This window comes from Orbicella franksi, chromosome 3 (assembly GCF_964199315.1).
Source record: "Orbicella franksi chromosome 3, jaOrbFran1.1, whole genome shotgun sequence".
NCBI classification, from domain to species: domain Eukaryota; kingdom Metazoa; phylum Cnidaria; class Anthozoa; order Scleractinia; family Merulinidae; genus Orbicella; species Orbicella franksi.
The window spans coordinates 2,630,602-2,650,000 of NC_138147.1; the positions used below are offsets into that span (position 1 = coordinate 2,630,602).

At 40.4% G+C, this 19,399-nt stretch overlaps 2 protein-coding genes across 2 annotated transcripts in view; both read right to left on the bottom strand.

Moving 5' to 3' along the window:
- LOC145480650 (dynein axonemal heavy chain 5-like) overlaps positions 1-10,201 on the bottom strand; it is a 175,897-nt gene extending 165,696 nt beyond the window's left edge. Inside the window, exon 1 of the mRNA XM_081458932.1 lies at positions 10,197-10,201. The gene's annotated coding sequence lies outside the window, so the exon portion shown is untranslated. The remainder of the gene's footprint in view (positions 1-10,196) is intronic.
- Positions 686-15,828, bottom strand: LOC145480656 (palmitoleoyl-protein carboxylesterase notum1a-like). The gene is made up of 12 exons (XM_081458945.1): positions 15,439-15,828; positions 14,772-14,980; positions 11,876-11,928; positions 9,772-9,867; positions 8,426-8,486; positions 7,575-7,636; positions 6,552-6,654; positions 5,013-5,165; positions 4,607-4,719; positions 3,989-4,160; positions 3,715-3,762; positions 686-3,003 (listed from the first exon to the last, which is right to left on the bottom strand). The coding sequence occupies exons 1-12, from the start codon at positions 15,439-15,441 to the stop codon at positions 2,772-2,774; spliced, it is 1,305 nt and encodes a 434-aa protein (XP_081315071.1). The 5' UTR covers positions 15,442-15,828; the 3' UTR covers positions 686-2,771.
- Between the last annotated feature and the right edge of the window lie 3,571 nt (positions 15,829-19,399).

A 19,399-nucleotide genomic window follows, 5' to 3' on the forward strand; every position in this document is an offset into this window, starting at 1 on the left:
TGTTGGTGGATGGACTTTGGTTGGTTGTTCCATAAACACACCCACCACATGGCTGCCATTCGGCCTGTCGGGGATTGTTCACTAAGTATCAGCGCTTCGTAAATCAGATTTCAATTTTTTTTTTTGAAGAAAATGCTAGTGCTATCACTCATCTCATCAAAATCAAAACACGACAACAGGACATTGTAGGAATAAAAAGTTGTTTATAAATTTGATGCGTTGCAAATATATCACAGATTTCCCTGACGTAACAAATACATACGTGTAAGTATGAAGTACAGTCAAGAGTGATCTCTCGTTTTACAAAGCCTTTGTGCAATATCCTCAAAAATTATTACACAAACTAGTTAACATTTGCCGAGAATAGAGCGGTTTTCAATTGAGTGTCGTATAACCAAAACCAAGGTAATCACTCCAGCCAATCACGAAGGCCGTAAACATTACATTGAGCCAATCAAAACGCGAAGTAATTACATGTAGCTGACGCAAAGCGCGGGAAAACATGTGCGAACGAGTTACGATTGGTTTTGTTTTACATCTGATTGGATGAAAAAAATTGGTGCGTTCTTCTTTTAGCCAATCGTGAAGCGTAGTTGATGCAATACCAATTACGTTTCTACACCCAAATGAAAACCACTCTAAATGAGCGAGGTTTCGTTATTTGAACCACTAGGTTGGGTTCGGCTTTTTAAACAGCTCTTTTATAATATTAAGTTTTTCATAAATAGCAGTGCAGATTCTGTTATAATTCGTACAGTGGGACTCGAAATCGTAGGAAACATACGAGTTTTCAGAAAGGATATTTGATGATTACATAGAGATGACAAGACCGCGGATTGTAGATGAAGAAGCAGATCAGGAGCGAACCGAATCGATCCCGCTGAGGTGCGGGAAAGTACAAAATCAAACTGAATTTGAATCGCAGAAGCCAGTTGCGTGATATCACATGGGAATGAAAGCGCTTTGATTGGTTTGTAAAAACCCGTGTAAATTGTTTTAACCAAAGAGAGCCAGGTAATGTTTTTTTTAGACGTAGTTGCTCTAGCGACTTTTCACGCGCCTGCCAAGGGTCACATGTTTTACTTGTTTTTGTTTTTGTTTGTTTGTTGTTTTTTTTCGGTTGGAACTCTGATTTGTTTTATTCGGCCTTGAGTGAAAACCAGTTTTATACAATCGGCGGTCTTAATTTCCTGTGCTATGCTTGTCGTAATAATGTATATACAGTCATCAATTAGCTTCTAGTTGGCAAGCAATATTGATAATAATTAACATTGACGATACAACGAAGGTTTCAGCTTAGTTCCGACGCATCGCCTCTGAGGCATTGGATTGCAGTCCATCCTTTACTTAGCTTTGAGACATGTCGAGTGACGTGTCCCGTTTTGGGGGTATGGTTCGGGTCAAACACTTACACTACATCTGTGAAGACCTCAAGTAAAAGGACCTCATTGGTTTCATGTTAATTAAGACATTTTTTCCCCTGAAGGAATTCACGTCATAGCTGTTAAGACGAAGTCGTTGTTCTTCTTCAATAAAACACTTTTCGACAATCTTAACGCTCGCTTGTCAACTTACAAATTCTCCCAACCTGTTTTTCAGACATTCTCATACGACCAACTTGGAGATTTTACCTACGTATCAACAAAATCGTCTTCCTATGATAGATTCCAATATTCTTTTAACGGATCTTTTGAGAAAAAGTAAAATGCTCACATATTGGAGAAGAAAGGAGTAATAAAACGAAACAACCATATTTTCGTGTAATTTAGTTTTCAATCCACAGCGCGCTTATGTCTTGATAGTATTTTTTAGTGCTTTCATTATTCATCAATTCGGTTTCCAAAAAAAAAAAGCATTTTATATTCCACGTTCACAATAGCCGCCATGATTGTATTCATATTACAAACTTCGTAGACTGGCTCTCGCAAGCCGACTACCCCCAGGGGGTCATGGCAAGAAGTCAAGTGAAGACTGACTCACTTAGTCGGCGATAAACTCAAAGTCAGCTTTTTTCTCGAGCAGAGTAACGCATTCAGCACTAGGCTGATATAGGTGGGGGCCCTGAGCGACGTACCACTGTATAAAAATATAACAATATAAAAAACAGAACAGTGTAAAAAATTTAGCAATGTAAAAGTATAACAATGCAAAAACGCCTAATAAATATGTACGCCATGTACATATTTATGCGAGAGGCCAGAGGACAGAGTAAAGCATGGGCAACCATTCCAAACAAGTATTAAAAAACAAACACCTATCTCGATAAGAATGTTAATACTGTTATTACATAAGTCTTAATAATTCCTCTCAAGTTATTTTTAGGTCACTCTCAGCTTCAGAAATCTAAGAAGCGTCTAGTAGTAGTCAACCCTATATATGAGGCGATCTTTACTCAAGTGGACAGCCCAACTGGCTTAACACGCATTTTCATGTTCCAAGAAAAATCTATGTAACACATATGGTATCGTTATCTGGGAGGAATGTGCGACCAAGTAAAAAAACTGTCTATGTGTATGTCTATGTCTATGGATACCGTATCTAAAAATAACGTGAGAGAGATTACCTTGAGAAAATGGCTAATATGCGAGATTAATTCTGTTTCTCTTCATCCTCTCTTGGTACAAATACTTTACGATGTCTGTCCCCTGGCCACAAGGGCAATTTACAATTTTTCAATATTAAGACCATCGTGACGGCTATCGTGAATGCGGCCTACTGCTTACGTAATACGACGCCAGGTTGATTTACAAGCGCATTCTTGTGGGCTCGTCTCATTGGTTCGATCTTGATGGCAAAGCCGAGTCTGGTTTGCCACTACCATGTGGACTCGGTAATAACGACTTATCTAATGCAGGACACGTTCTGGCGCAATTCTGAAAACGCCACAGAGGACAGCTTTCAATCAGCGGCCTGCAGCTGGCCAAGCTTTTGCCGGAGGACTGGTACCATTCGTCTATAGCATCATTTAGGTTCTTACCACCTACCACGACTTTCAGCCAATCACTGTGAATTAGAACAAAATTGATAAAGAGCCACCATTAGACGTAAATCTCATCTGGGGTAGGGGAAAGTTACTCCCAGAAAAATTGGGTGGGGTGTGCGGTCCGATTCCCAAAACCCTTACCCTACTGATGGCCTATTTAAGGTCAAAATCGCAGATTTTGACCAAAAATCCGATACCCTATTTAAGAGCTGACTCTTCAATCAATACCCTGTTTTAGACCTGCCTTATAATTAGTTTGCTAGCTTAGACAGTGTTAAAGGCAATATCTATATGCTTTTTTAGGTAGGATAGCAAATACAAAAAAGAAAATGGCCGGTGATTGTTGCGTTTTCAAATTTCTCCAGCGAACTGTGGGAACTAATTTTAAGCCACCCCCCTCGAGACGAAGACAAAGAATGGAGTGATCCGGCTATGAGTCTTGACTGGCGTCATTGTGTTATGTTCTGGGGCAAGACAACTAACTGTCGTGTCTGGTCCCTTGTTATGTGTTCCCGTGTAAGAACGCATTTAAACGCTCTGAAAAGCGCATCCTACCTATTCAGCCTGGGTTGTATAAACAAAAAGGGGGTACAAAAATCGAGAGGACGACAGCCAGCGTTTCTCCCATTCAGCAGATAGGTTTAACCATAACAACAATACGAAGTTAAATAGCCATAACAAATATTTCAGTAATGTTTGAAGTACAAGAGTCGACTTAACACCATACTTACTCCCGCGTAAGGATTGTGTGAGCAATGCACGATGGAACAAATACGGAACTGCAAGAACGAATGAGATCAACTTGATGTTAATGTTAACGAATCACATCTCACATCTACCGGGAATAAACTGAATTTAATATTAGTGCTCTAAACAAACAAACAAACAAACAAACAAACAAACAAACAAACAAACAAACAAAGAAACAACATTCAAAACATTGACTACCATGCTAAGGCTACGGTAATAATAGTGGACTCTCTAAAAACCCGGTCGAAAACTTACCAAGCTAAGTCTTTGGTGCGATTGAGTGACTTTCTCAACTCAGACCCAAGTCGGAGAGCAATTTTGTGAATATGCTTTTGTTTGTGGGCATCGTCGGGCATTCGAAAAGTTCCTGACACGACCCAAGCTATTTGTGCTTGGTCGTACAGCCACTGGAAAACGAACAACGGACCTGGTGAAATTTAAAAACAACACGGTTAGGGTTATGAGAAAGAGCAAGAGTTCGGTCTGATGCGCTCGGTTTGTAAATCAGTCACTCCTACTCACTAGGGACATATAAGGAGGGGGGGGGGGAGGGAAAGTGCTGTATGCTTTGGTTCGCCGTTTTGGCCTTGACCATGTTCAGAACACAACAGCTGTTTACTTATGTTTAAGGAAACAACCAACACAATATTCACGCGTAGTACATGGAAAGGAAAGCTAGAGGGGGGACTTAGAACCGGATATATTTTTTGGTTTACAGGTAGATGCGCCTATAGCAGAGGGAGGCTCCTAAGCGGGGGGGGGGGGGGGTGGGCGGTGGCTTATAAGCGGCAGTTTACGGTACTCTCTAAGCCCTATTCTCGGGGATCACGTAGAAACAGTTTAGAAAAGTAAGATAACTTTAGGATAACTTACTGGGTTTCGGAGATTTACTATCTGTGCGGTACACGTTCTCAGCGAAATAGCATTTCCACTTTCTTGTAGGATTTCGTCTTGCACAGTCTTCCGGAACTACACCCCGCCAATAACTGAAATAGAAGAGGAAGCAACGTAACCTCTGTGCGCTCAGACAAGACGAATTGATTTAACTATATGTCTCATAAAACGGCTGGCCAGTTGATAGATTAATTAATTTATTCAATTCCATTATTTTGTATCCAACTGAATGATCTGAAGTTTTCCGGTGAATAGTTTTGTTCCGCCCAGCAGCAGAGTACTGGAGCAGCGAAGCCGAGAGGAGACTGGTTAAGTGAAGAGATCTGGAAACAAGGTCGGACAAAGGAACACTTTCGATCACACGACATGTCACGTGGTTACTTACTCCATTCCCTGTTGAATCTGGTTGGTTTCTGGAATTGGCATGTCTAAGTACCACCCAGAATCGGCCAGACCTCGGACCTCAACTTTAAGGCCTGCCATCTTAATTCTTCGTGCCAATCTGTCCAAGTTAAGGATTACACCTATACCACCAGCACTGTCAAATAAATATTACATGTCATTCCTCATTTCTCGTTAGTGGCGCTGAAGTTTACCCTTAAGTTCATTTATGTTCGTTTCCTGGTTTGTTCGTTTAGGCACCCTCAGATTCACTTACTCGCTTGTAAGGCTCTTCCTTTACCTGTTTTTCTAGTTGTTCGTTTTTCCATTCTTCGTTTGTATTTGATTGCTTTTTCGTCGGTTTGTTTGTCAGTTTGTTGGTTGTTTGGTTCACTGGTTTTTGTCGCTTCCATGCTTGTATAACGCTGGACAAATTTATATTATGGCAAAAGACGTGCGAAAACTCGAAATAGCCCATGTTCTATATGTCAAAATTCTAAAATGGCCCTGAAGCTCTTTTCCCAAAATTGCAAATTTTCTAAGATTCTTTTGATTTCTTTTGCTCGGTAGTTCCTAAAAGACTTGATACATATAAACAAGGCCAAATCTGGCAGAAAGCCTCGGTGCCACGTGAGAATTTTGGTACATCGAACATGGGCTAACTGTAAGTGCTCCTGGTAAGTGCTCCCCGTTCCCTATTGGAGGCGCGGTGGCCAGGTAAGTGCTGCCCCTTCCCTAGTGAAGGCGCGGTGGCCTAGCGGTTAGTGCGCTCGACTTCAGATCGTTCGGAGTGCTGTGTTCTTGGGCAAGATCAACAGAGTAGGACACGGAGTTCCCGGTGTTGTGGTCTGGCCTTGGCTAACGGGTTGGTGCTTCACATAGGGTTCATCTCATTGCGCATTTCCCCCTTAGACAAAATTGCCCACTGAGAAAACTGAATGGCTATGTGCATGTCTATATCTAAGACAATTCACTCTCACAGTGCCTCTCTTAACCCAGGTGTGTAAATGGGTATCAGTGAATTTAATGCTATAGGTAGCCCTACAATGGACTAGCATCCCATCAGGGGGGGAGGAAGTAGAAATACCCTATTCGCTTAAGGCTACACACACCGGGATAAAAACCGGCGATATGGACCACTTGCCCCCCCCCCCCCCCCTCCCTTCAATGTCGGGGGATGGGGAAATGCGCTCATGAGTTAGTTGCAAGGTTTTTGACGACTTTCCACGGTAGTGGGGAGGAACAAAATATATAATAAACGCGGTTTTAACACAGTTGTTGCCACAGATAAAGTTTGATATTTTTTTTCTCACTTTTCCTTTGGCTGGTTGGATCGCTGGTTTGTCAGTCAGCAGGCCATCAAAAACAGATTAAAAAGGTAATCAGAATACACTTGCATTGTTCTTCAACATCGACGGAGTTGAACACAGAGATAAGAAATGCCAAAGAGACACAAACTGTAAGACCCTTATTTGCATGGTGGAGCAACGTTGCAAAAAGTTAATAACGACAATTAAAATGAGTTAAAATAATGTTTAAAGACCTGCTGCCGGCAAGAAGAAGACGCTTGGCTTCAGCAAGTCCCTTTCTCATTAATTCTTCGATGACCTTTTCCAATATTCTGGTTCCAAGAAATGAGAACCGTTCTGTAAAGAAAAAAAGAAAACTTAGTGGGAAACTCGAGAATTTGTTTCCAAGAAAAATGGCATGTATTTGACATTAAAAGGCAGCTTGGTTAACGCAAAGCACGAAAAAATAATCATTCTTATTTTTTTTTTTTCATATCAGGCCTTAACTTTTTCCTCGGATAAAGACATCAACATAACTTTGTTTTCCTTCGGATCGACACTATGCTAATTTGTCGAGAATTATGTAATACCAAATTAAACCTGGATAGTTACGTAAATTGATGACAAGGTGTTTAAAAAAATCGTAAGGCAACAGCCCCTGAGTATTTTCTAACTCAGATTAAGCCAAAGTGAGTGTATGAGATTTTGGTAATTTTCAGAATGCAAGGTTTTGGAGCACAGAAAAAAAGAAACTTTTTGTTCCGAAATTTCACCGACCCAAGAGATAGAAGTACACCAGCAAACCACTGAACATGGTAAACTGGTGTACGATACTTTTGCTATAGGCAATAGGCAGACGACGGTTGGAAGGTACCATCAATTCTGTTACATGTCTAATGTACCTTTACACGGTACTGTGAAATGTGTTCGTTTTGATTGTACTTTCAATATGAGGCGAGTCCCATCCCGCAGTCACTTGAGGGATCGTTAATGGAGACAATAAACCTTCTCGTCTTTTGTCATGACTCCAGTAACTGTCCCAGAAGCCACAGCGAGAAGAGCCTTGCCCCAGGTTTCTTCTGGTTTCTAAAGAGGTCTATTTGTTCACCGCACAGCAAGAAAACAAAGACTTTGACTGTGTCTTTGATTCTCATGTCTAAAAGAGGGAGGGGAGGGGAGGAGGCGACGTTGTTTAGGTATACCAAGCCTTTCCTTGCTCCAGTAGTATTAAGAAAACAACACAATCAATGTCAGGTTGATAATGCATACGATCTTACCTCCTGTTTCCCACTTAGATGCATTGCCACTCCAGGCGTCACTTGAGCAGTAAGGAACGTACCTGATGACAAATAACAATGATAAGATAAGTAGTTCGTGAGGGTGACTTTTGGACAAACTGAGCGGAAGTCATCTTCAGCGTCTACCTGAAAGTGTTTGTCAGTCGATGGTGTTACAAGTCCGGTCCGTTGAAACTGATTGGTCAGTTTAGCCGTGATGGTATTGGCTGTAAGATTCGCTGGTGTAAATTTCGTCAACAGTCATTGGTCGGTTCTAGTCCGTCTCGGTTGTTAGTCAAATTAACTCATTCTGTTTAAAGTCAGTCCGTCGCTTTTGTTTATGTCTTGAATAGGTCGTTTGTAGGCTTCTGATAGTTGTTAATGTCCATTGAGAGGAGTTTGTTCTCAAGTCATCCTCTTTGTTTGTTTGAAGTTTTTTGTTCCTACTTTGTACTGCAGGTTTAGCACTGAGCCTGGAGTATATTATCAGTCAATTCTGTGGTTTGCCGGTAAGGATTGGCTTCCATATGATCGCAACTATCGCCAATCTTTTGTTGTAGCGATCGTAGCTCTTTTGGTGTAGCATTGAAGGAGATGTTGGCTTTCGAAAACTGCATAATTTCTGGATGGAAAGCATTGCAGTTTTACACCCCGCGCAACACAAAGAAAGTGAGTATCAACACATAGGGCTCAAATTTGTCACGGCAGTTCATTGTACTAGGCTCTTTCAATTTTTATTACTCGATTAGAAACTGAAGAATTTAAGCTAATGAGGTAAATAGAGCAAAACAAAATTCCTCTGCAGTACCAATGACCTGAACGCCTGGAAAGAGTGTACACATGGTACTTACACATGGTTAGCATTCCACCAGCTTGGGTTTTCATGAGGGTCAGTTGATAGTATCCCACTGCCTGTTACAGAAATAAATGTGAAATAAGCTGTGGTTTCATCATTTAGATCCATAGAAATAATTTCTTTGCGAGTATTTGACAAAACGCGATAACATAGACTAAACTCAGTCGTGACACAGTTCCTTTACATCCAGGGTACAGTTCGAAAACTGTTGATTGAGGGCAAATCAAAGCACAAAGAGGAGTACAACTTCTCCGCTAGTCTACTCGCAAGGCTGCTTTTTCTGTCATAGGGGATCTGAAATCTCACAAAACCTGCTTAATGCCAGGAATCACAAAGGCCTTGTCGTCTCTGAAAAATTCATCTGGAGACACGAGGCTAGGAGTCTTCGAGGACCAAAATCCAGAGGAAGGTTAATGCCCAACATCCAGATAAGAAACGTATGCAACAATTTGCTAACAGTTTTAAAGCTTTTTTTGAACTTATATTTTTTTTGTTATCTGTTTAAAGTTGTAAAAAGCATTGACACATTCTTTAGATTATAATGCGATTTTACTGCGCCTTTCAATAACATGCGTACTCTAAAATTCAAAGTTCAACCGACAAATGCGCTTTTCGCTACCATCAATCAATGTTCGGCGGCTCTTCCCCGCAACTTCCGACTACTGCCGGCTGTTTCGTTGTCTGAACTGTGCTCAACGATTTGATTACCGCGCGGTCGGCAGTAGTCGGAAGCTGGGAGGAATTGACCGAGGACATGCTCATCATCAAGGAATCTACAGCAACATCACGAAACAAGTAAATAAACGAATAAACAAAAATATTTTGAGAGGAAGCAACGTCAGCCTTAGCTGGATTTCATGCGCGTCCCCTGTCCTGGTCGAATTGGAATTTGGAGATGTTGGTTTTTGTGGAGGGAGCAAAATTGGAGAACCGGGACAAAAGCTCTCAGAGCAAGGCGAGAACCAACAACAAAGTCAACCCACGTATGGCACCGGGCTGGAATCGAACCCGGACACATTAGTGGAGGGCGTGCGCTCTGACCACTGCGCCATCTCTGAGCTACGACTGCACCATCCCTGCTTCCCCATTATAAACAAGTCAAAGAGAACAGAACGGAGAATTCATAGTAGTTGCAGATTGAATTGGAGGTGGGTACGCTGGGAGGGAGGGTTGGGGGGCATTCGTACTACTGTAGAAAGATCAAACGGATCAGTGTCAACTTGTGACACCCACTGTTGAAAAGACTGCTGCATATTTAGAGCATGCGGCAAAATCAAACGGATTTACGAAGAGAGTGTTTCAAGGCGGTAAACATCGATCGTAGTTAGATCTTTATTATACCTATTCTCGTTTCATTCCAAGACCTTGACGACATCAGCTGTCTCACGTCCCTGTACCTTTTTCCACAAGATGCGCTACTGTCACAGAACTCACCACCTTAAGATAAAAAAAAGCAGAAGATAGAAAGAATCGAAGAGGAATTAAAAAGCTGCTAAACGTTACGCAGCAGGGGTAATCACATCGGCTTTGCTTTTGAAAATATTTTTTCAAATGAAAGAGTAAACATTTTAGCATTTAGTTTGACGAAAACAAGAACAAAGGCGTCGCAAGTTCATTAGGTGAAATAAATGTCCTGTGTGGTGTTAAAACGGTGGCCGGAAATATAATAAGGAAAAAAAAAACAGCATTGTTTTCGTAGAAATTGCGCTGCAATTTCGCTTTGAGGTTGTGGCTTTTTTTACGGCTCCTCTGGAATGAAAATCCAATCAAATTTATCTGCAAAGGTTGTGGAACAATCCCACAACAATTAACCCGGCGAACCAGCCGAGAATACCTTTTTTATCCACCTTACTGGAGATATTACGGAATATTCTTTGCATACTGGAATGACAGAAACACTAACTGACAACAGAAGGCAAATATCCCTTACGCACAACAAGCCGGATTACTTATTTTAACCCTCTAGATTTCAAACATGTATCTTTTCTTGAAAAACCAAACTATTCATTTAAGTAGATAGACACTGAGAGAAAGAGCAATTCACGCTATTTAAAGAACATGCTTCACCGCACACTTTATTCAAAACAGGGAGGCAGACGTAAATGTTGGCGCGAAAATCAAAGAATAGGCCGCATGCAAACTGATGTTGTTGTTGTTTTTTACAAATTAGACCAAAACATTTAATTAAAGGTTTACAAAATGCCAAAAAGACAATAAGGACATACTCTGAGGGAGTCTTTTTAAGGAGTTCGGATGATTAAGGAAAAGATAAAGAGAGCTAATAATATATTTTCTATCGGATCGACAATAAGAATTAAATCTAGTCGTTGACGGTCGAGTTATAAGACACAATATTCTGTTATTTTTGTTCGATACCAGAAGCTGACATTTCTTGAGTTAGCGACTAATTTATTTTACTCTTAGTTTCGAAATCGAAATAGAAGAAAAGGGGCCAAAAATGCACCAGTCTGACCTAGAAAAATCTGCTTTGTGGTACAAAAAGGTAACATGTAAATGGGCATTTTGTCAGATTGAAGCTCTCTATATCAGTATCTGTGGATGACTTAACGACATTTCTCGTCATTTTGCAGATAATACCGTTGATCCCATTAGGCTCGTATTTGCCCCCTGACTTGTTAATCTGCTTGGAATTAGTTAATGTGATCAAATGTGAGCACCATTTCCGGTCAACGCGGTGATCGGTGCGTTTGCTAACTGCACTGATGTAGGTGGAAACAATGGCTGCGGTAGAAAAGGATAAGGAATTACCAGAAAAGACTTAATTCCGGCTAAATTGGGTCTATCGAAATGTCAAGTGCCTCCTCGTCGGCAAGAAAGATGTATTCAAATTTGAATTAACCTTTAAATAAATACAAGAGTCAAAGCTTAATTAGTTCCAAATTATCTGTGGACGTAATCTGAGGGTGCGTGACCATTGATAATAAAAGCTATTGAGCAATACTTCAATTGACGAAGTACTCTAGAAGTACTCTACAAGACGGTTCTAACTTTTCAAGTCTGTAGATAAAATTCTAGTGTCTGACTATTCAAAATGAAAGCTATTTAGCAATACTTAAGTACTTTACTTGTAAGACGGTTCCAACTTTGAAGGTGGGTGGTTGAAAACCTTATTGAGTAACCATTCAAACGAAAGCTTCAGAGGAGCGCTTTCATGTATTACTGTTTATTATGCTGTTAAATGAAAGCTGTCGAGATGCTTTTGCTTCTTTTGAACCTTTTTAGAGGGTGTGGGAAGGAGGAGGATAAATGAAATTTAAACTTGGGTAATCTTGACAGAAGGGGCAAAGCAGGCAGAGTCACCTTGGCTTTCTCTAACGATAGCGCTCCCCCACCCGCAAAAAGCAGTTTTTATTTGTTATGTTGTTGTTTTTGTTGTCTATTTTATAGTCGGAGTCTTTTAAGTTCCTCTGTGAGTATTACTTACCGTCTAGATACACAATCCATCTTTTGCTCCCGTGAGCTTTCCTCAAATAGTATCTGAAACGAAGCAGAGATGACAAGACAAGAAAAGTTGTACATATCCGTACACTGTGTAACTCGTGAAAACCGACATATACATACCTGATATACAAGCAGTGTGAACACTATAATTATAGTATAACAAACAGAAATGTGAAGATTATCTCAGCAGTGAAACAGTTCAAATATTTTCAGGATTTGAATAAACTATGAAATTTCTTTTTTGGTTATTTATATACATGGATTCTGAAATCTCAGTTGACATGTAAACATGAAAGGAAGATAAAACGAGGAGGTTTATAAGCGCTTTTTGTCAGTTTTTGTAACCAAATTTGTTAATTTGGACAGTTAAATAAGCATAAAAATCGCTAGAAACTCGACCAGAGGGCGCCAATACAACCTTGAGAAAGCAACCACTGCTGAACAGAGCTCGCCATCAGCCAAAAGAGGTAATGACCTGGAAGATCGTCTCCACAGGAAAAGAAGACTGAATTATGCGATGAATTTTATGAGAATTGCGTACCACGACAGTGAATTTTCTTCGCTGTTTCTAGTTCTATTTCCATTCTACGCTACGTCTTCAACGATGTGCGATAGCTTTCTACAACCGCTATGCAAAATGATTTAATGATCTAGAGATGTCTACGGAGAGGGTCGAATTGATTGCGTATGCTTGAATAGCTTTCTTTGTCCTAAAATTACATTATTAATGGCACTTACAAAAAGGACTTAAGTGCAACCAATCAAGGTGCAAATGAATGAATTGAGAGCGCATTTGTAATACTTGTAATTAAGCCTAACATGAATTCATTTCGCGCTCTCCCATTTCCAAAGGTATCGTTTACAGCTCATGATCTTGTGCAAGGGTTTGACTCTCACTTTTGATCAAAAAAATATGCCCATCGTAATTCTGGTAAAGGACAAACCCTATTTAAGCATTTAGAGCAGAGAATAATTAAAAGATAACAGGAAAGATATTGATATAAGCTTTGACATTTTTAGTGGAAAACTCTTTCTCTGATTACAAGGAACCCAACTGTACCGTGTGCCTGTTTAAAGGCTAAACTATGACAATTTTTTGGGGTGTTTCCGAGGAATTTAAAGTCGTCAATCACTGGCGTCGACGAAACGATGGTAGCAATGACTGGAGCAACAAGTGGCAAATAGCTAACACGAATAATGACCAATACAACAAAAAGGCCAGCAGGAATGGTAACTTTTAGATCCAAAAGAAGCGATTTTTGTTGTAAAATTACAACAGGCGCAGCGCTATAGAAAACGCCTGATCAATAGTTGTACAGGCTGCACAAGATCCACGAACTGAAAAGGAGAAAAACAAAAAAAACAACAATAGAGCTACTATCCGCGGCATATTTTGGATACCGTCTGTCATTGAGTAGACCTTTGGTCTTCTCAAGAACTAACCAGCTAACCCTAAGGTATTAGCAATTTGAAATTTCAGGATCTTAATTAACAAGGATTACAGTTCGTCTTCAGTGATACTTCGGGCCGGGTAAGACCAGCACTCACTGAATCTCGCAATTCTTCCCATAGTTTCCCTTTTAAATATACTGAAATGAGTAACTTTCTGGCTCAAGAAATCAAACCTCTTTACCGAAATGTGTCCAATTGGCAAGAAGAATCAACTTCACTTAATTAATTGCTGTCAGTAGTTATTCACTTCAACAGCTTAAGCAATATAGTGTTCTGGTGATAGTCGTTTTAAGAACACTCCGTTGGCTCAATATAGCCAGATCGAGGTTGCACTCAAAAGCTTTCTACACTTTGTCCATGTGAGCTGAAACATGTCCATCATAAGCTGTGTAGTCGAAACTATAAAGAACAGTCGGTTCAGTTACAAGGGGCAACAGAACCGGACAAAACCACATTCATGCAAAACGCTGGCTCCAAACGTCTGCTGAAATCAGTTCGGTTTCTTCAGATGTACATCTTATCAAATCAAGCAGCCTTACGGAATCTTCCGGAACATTGTCAGTTCTGCTTTATGTTTGTTTATCTTGCCTTTATGAAAACCTGATCAGTGTAGTAACACCCTAGAAATATTTAGAACTTTTTTTCTTAGAAGGGCGTTTTTGTCCAGTATCGATCACCAACCAAATTAGGAAATTACCATAGTTTTGACAAGTTTGAGAAATACTTTTGCCTCTTATGGTGTCAAATTCGCCCTTTAGTTGGCAGTGTTTGGGTCAGGAAAGAGCACAATGGTGGCTGGGTGCCGTCTCAGGTTTAGCGACGCCTGGAAGAGGCTAAGAACTCAGGGGAACCACGTGAAATAGCCCTAGACAGCAAAGCCGGAATGAGATACACGTTTTCTCAGACAACACAATGAAGTCAAAGCATATCGGCAAATCAGATCTTGTAACGTGTAATTTTTCAGTGTCGATATATACTTTTCGGACACGAATATACATGTCAAGCTAATTTTGCGGGACCCCTCTAGACGAATAAATTTAAGTATCTATTATCGTGAATTAGGAGATTTATTTGATTGCTGTTTTCAGCGTCACTTCCTAGTATTAGTTCTAAACTATGACTGCTAGTTTCACATGAACAAGCCTTGTCTGAACATCGATATACTCGAGATGAAACAAAGTCGAGGAAGGCCCAAAATAGCAGTTGAGATCTTCAAAGCACCGCAGACAAGTGTATGACTAATCCGAATGAATTCTCCCTGTGAGGCTATCCGAGTGCCAAGCTCGGCCCGCGCAAGGCGTATGAAAGCGCTGTACGATTCTCATAGTGATGATTACGTAGATAAGTATTTCAACGGCACAAGTGTCACCGCAAACGATAACAGCTAATGAACCTAATGGTATTTGATGGCTGTAGTAGTTACTTACCCCGCCGGTGTACCATCGTTACAGGTCGTGTTTCTGTCACGGAGAAAATGCCTTTTAAGTTTAAAAGCATCACTTGAGAAACATCCTTTGTGAGCAAGATGCTTGATCTGGGCCGTAAGTTCTTCCACCGATTCCTTTAGATCTATAGAACATTTAACGGGCACAACTGACAAGAATGACAGCAAAAGCGCCGCTGTAGAAACACGGAACTGCAGGGCAAAACAGAGGAAAATATTAGTGTTATTTGTTTTCTAAACATTGTTCACACCCGGATTGCTTGCAAATAGTTTAAGTGCCACGAGTTTTGAAACAACGGTGGCCTTCGACGCGGCTTGACGGCTCGAGGACCTCCGGCGATACCATGGAACAAAAAATGTTTTAGCTATTTTAGAACCGTCATTTCAGTTCCCGGGGTTTTAGCGTGAAAACAATTATTTTTACATGTGCTTTTTCGATTATTGGTTGCTTGCCATATCCATGGCGTGGCTGCATTTTCGTCAAGTCAAAACAAATTAGAGGTTCGTATTAATTGAATAAGTATTTCCAAAAGTCACAAATAGCTTTCTGCTAAATGCGATTAAACTTACGAACTCGCACAAACTGCTCGCCATAAATAAGCCTCACAAAGAAACTACAAACTCATTGATATTTTGGCATTTAAACTTACCATTTTCGACGCAGAAAAAACCGAAATCGTTGTCCTTTTACTCAATTCTTAGTAATTCTTTCAGCAATACGTCTTTAAGCTCCTGAATGAGAACTAGAGTAACCTACGTGTGCTCTTCAATACAGAGCGGTAATCAAAGAATGAACTCAACGAGCCTAAACCACGGGACACGGCAAACGACAACCCAGAAATAAATGGAAGTGTGCTCCAGGGGTGGACTATATAGCGATTAGCTTCCATACTGATGTGTGATTGGCCGCGGTGACTAAAAAGGCAACAGCTAATTGCTCAATTATTACAGTCTACGACCGTTCGAACCGCAGAGTTAATTCGAGCCCTCTTCAATTACAGGCTCGCGCACGTCATTGGAGCAGGCGCTAATTCTTTATGCAATGATAGCAATCTAATACAAATATTTACAAAGAAATGCCCTGAGGTTTTTTGGTTTACAGTAGTTTAATTGCTTGAATTAAAACGCAAATTGGAGCGCGTGCGTTAAAGAGGTACGCGTTTTTGAACACACGAGAATTTTTATTACCGCATGATTCGAAAAGAGAACGTTTTTCCTTTGAGAGGTACAAAACGCCGTGCTTTCTTGCTGAAAGCAATTAAGGCAATGGCGCTTCACTCGTCCATTCCCACTTGGGACCCCTTTGGCGGCCCTTCAAAAGAATGTTTTAATTGTAACCCGTAGGATCAAAGATAAACAGGCAAGAAACCGCAGTGGCGGGGCTTAAATCGTTTATGTAAGCAGCGAGTGAGTCTCTTGGAAGTTTTCGCAACAGTTAATTGAAAGACTGTTGTGCCACTTTCAGGAGGTTATTTAAACCCCCCTTGAGTAAATTCCGTCGGAATCCTCTTATTCTGCCGTCACGAAATGTGCCGCAGCATAACGTGTTTATTTGTGCAGTAATGCGAGAGAACAAAGGTGTTATCGTTAGTTTATCACATCAACACAATCGTGTATGACAATAGTAGACAACGTGCTTTTAATTGTTTGGAAGGCAAGCGCTTTTCAATTAAAGAAATTGCCAGTCATCTTTCACAAGAGAGTACTCGACGGAAAGCGCGATAAATATACAGAGCTTCAAACACTTGTAGTCTTTCGCGAACAATTTAGCTAAATAGCTAAAAGTTCTAAATCAGATAAACTATTGTGCTCGGCTAAAACACGTTAAATGGGCACTTTGACTTGTGTCTAAAGCTGACGGGCTTTACTGGCTCTTCGAGGCGATATTTTAGTGAATATAAGCTTTATGGAGGAGGATGAGAGGAACGACTAGAGTGGAACCTGGTATGACTGGGAAAGAAATATGCTTCATTGCTTAAGGGTTAGTAAAAGGGGCGTCAATATTTTTGTAAAAAGATATTTATGTCTGCAGCCAAAAAAGAACGTTTTGTCAAAGTGTTGCCGGTGGAATTTACTGTTGGTATGTTCTCAAAAGAATACTCTTACACTTGCAAAAGCGGCATGAAAAGATATCTCACAGCGTCCGAGAATAGTTCGGATTCTTAACTGGGGCGAAGCTGAGAAAATTGTCCTCCATAGTTGTGGGGCAACAATGTCTGAAGGTTCTCGATTTTTCCAACAATCGCACACGCAGTAAAAAAGGAAACGGCCATGAATTGACTCCGGCCAATATTATCCGGACTTTAAAAAGTAATATTTTCCTATAAAAGGTAAACTCTAATCCAGGTAAAAATAAGTCTAAATTGAAACAACATATTATGTTCACGAGTGGCGGTAATATCGACTGAGAATTTGGATACTTAGGAAAACACTTGCAGAAAAAGTTATTATTAACTACATTGATTTCCTCCTCATCTCAGCTGACTTTATCTCGGATAACAATGTTTAACCGCGGCGTATTTCAAAGTACATGAATGAATGATATGCAATGGTGGTGCGAGAACGATAATCTGTTCCAAAGTAATCTAAGCGCTGATTGCTTGACGACATCATATGGAGTTTAAAAGTCAGTTTTAGTTACAGCAAGGCGAAACACCTCGAAAGTAGTAGTAGTAGTAGTAGTAGTAGTAGTAGTAGTAGTAGGATACTTTATCTACCCTCGGATTGTAGAGTAGCTTTAACAGCTAATGTCTCCGAGCATTTCAACAGCACAATGGGCAGAGACCAGACCACAACACCGGGAACTTCGTGCCCTGCTCTTTACGATTAGCGTGGGGGTTCTTTAACGTCCCCTGCTGACCATAACAGTGAAGATGCAGGAGACGGGGCCTACGGTTTATCGTCCTTATCCGAGAAGACTAGAATATCTAACCATTTGCAGATGTCATTGCAAAGGCAGCATATTCTCCTCAGTTATTTTAAGACCCTGAGTGTTGGTCCGGTCTGGGGCTCGAACCCGAGACCTCCCGCATGGTAGTCCGACGCTCTACCAACTGAGCTAATCGGTCGAAAGGTTTTTAATGATTTATTTCTGGTGTCAAACTAGTATAAACTGTTGCCGCAACAAGTATTTTGTTATCCCAGTTTAGATCTACAATTGTAGTATCCCCCAACTAGGATATTTTACAAGTTTTATGATCAAGCATACACGTAAGCCATTCATGTTCATTAAGCATGCAGCTTTCTGTCATGATTCTGATAATCTCCAAAATTAAGGTTGCTGAGTATGAATTTGTTTTATCAGTTCTTAAAATTCCAGAGTATTTAATTTTGGCGTCCTCTTTTTAAATTACAAAAAATAGCTTCACCTAACCGTGAGATGAAACTGCTCAAGCTTTGATTGATCTACGATGTACGTGCAAGAAAACTCTTACTTAAAAATGAAATCCTACGGATTCAAGACGAAGCATTTTTTCTTAAACGTCTACATAAAATTAGCCTAAAAATTACAAAAAGAAAAATCCCTGGTATTCTTTGGCACGAATAGCGTTGTCGTGGGAGAAACAAAACTATTAAATGTCTTCTAATTTTTAGTTTATAAACATAATAGAATGTGACCGTAATAACAAAGTTCAATAAAATGACAATGCTTGAACAAGCGGAGTTATCTGTGTGCAGTGAAATATTATTATTCCTCCCCCTCCAAACTTCTCCTACGTACTTCAAATTCAAGAAATGGTTTCTGCCCTTGCGGTTTGGAATGTAACGAGAACAATTCACGTAGAACAACTAACAAGTATGACTTAGTGTTTCAGGAAATCACTTGAACACCAGTCAGTAGAAAACAGAGGGGAAAAATTCCATCACAAAAGCTACCGGATTAGGGATTATCCCTCGAAATTAAGGAATGTTGTTGGCGTGGGATCGTTCCCGTAATTTACAACAGACTGAAACTAACAACATGCAATAACCGGTTCAACCAGCATTCACCCTGTGAGCACCTTCTCTGACAGAAATGCTTTGCTAGCATGTTGAAAGTGTTACGTAAGCCAGGGGGACCGGCGAAGACATAACAGTGGGCGGACCTACAAGCAAATTTCCGAGCCCTGTTTTTGAAGTTATACAACTTTTAATTACATCCCTCCTGTAGTGTACTTGCTAGAAACTAACCACAAGCTTTAATCTCTGTTACCACTCGCACGAAAGCGTGCCACTCATTTCCGTTTGATGCTCTCCTATTTCCTGCACTCAGCATACTCTGCACCGCAAATTAGAACATGAAAACATTTTGCGGTCGTGAAAATATAAAAACATTGTCAGGGCCTCCAATGTCAGGTATCTGTGAAGAAGTTTTTGACATCTACTATGTTACGGAAGAATTACCAGTTTCCACTGGTCGCAACAAACACAACAACAACAAAAAAAATAATAGCGAAGTGATATTTATAGCAGTCACGGCCTTCTACAAATAAACTTGTCGAGTAGCGGGACGATCGATCACGAACATACAGACACAGAAAATTGCGCATAAAACGGAGCTAATTGCAGCAAAAAACTTTAATAGCTAAATTGTGCCGATTCATGAGTGCTTGAACTACTCTACTTGCATGT

Coding starts and splice junctions, on each gene's coding strand:
- LOC145480656 (XM_081458945.1), bottom strand. Junction 8,487..9,771: donor TTGGAATGAAACGAGAATAG/GTATAATAAAGA, acceptor TTTCTGTAACAG/GCAGTGGGATACTATCAACT. Junction 7,637..8,425: donor TGGTGGAATGCTAACCATGT/GTAAGTACCATG, acceptor ATTTGTCATCAG/GTACGTTCCTTACTGCTCAA.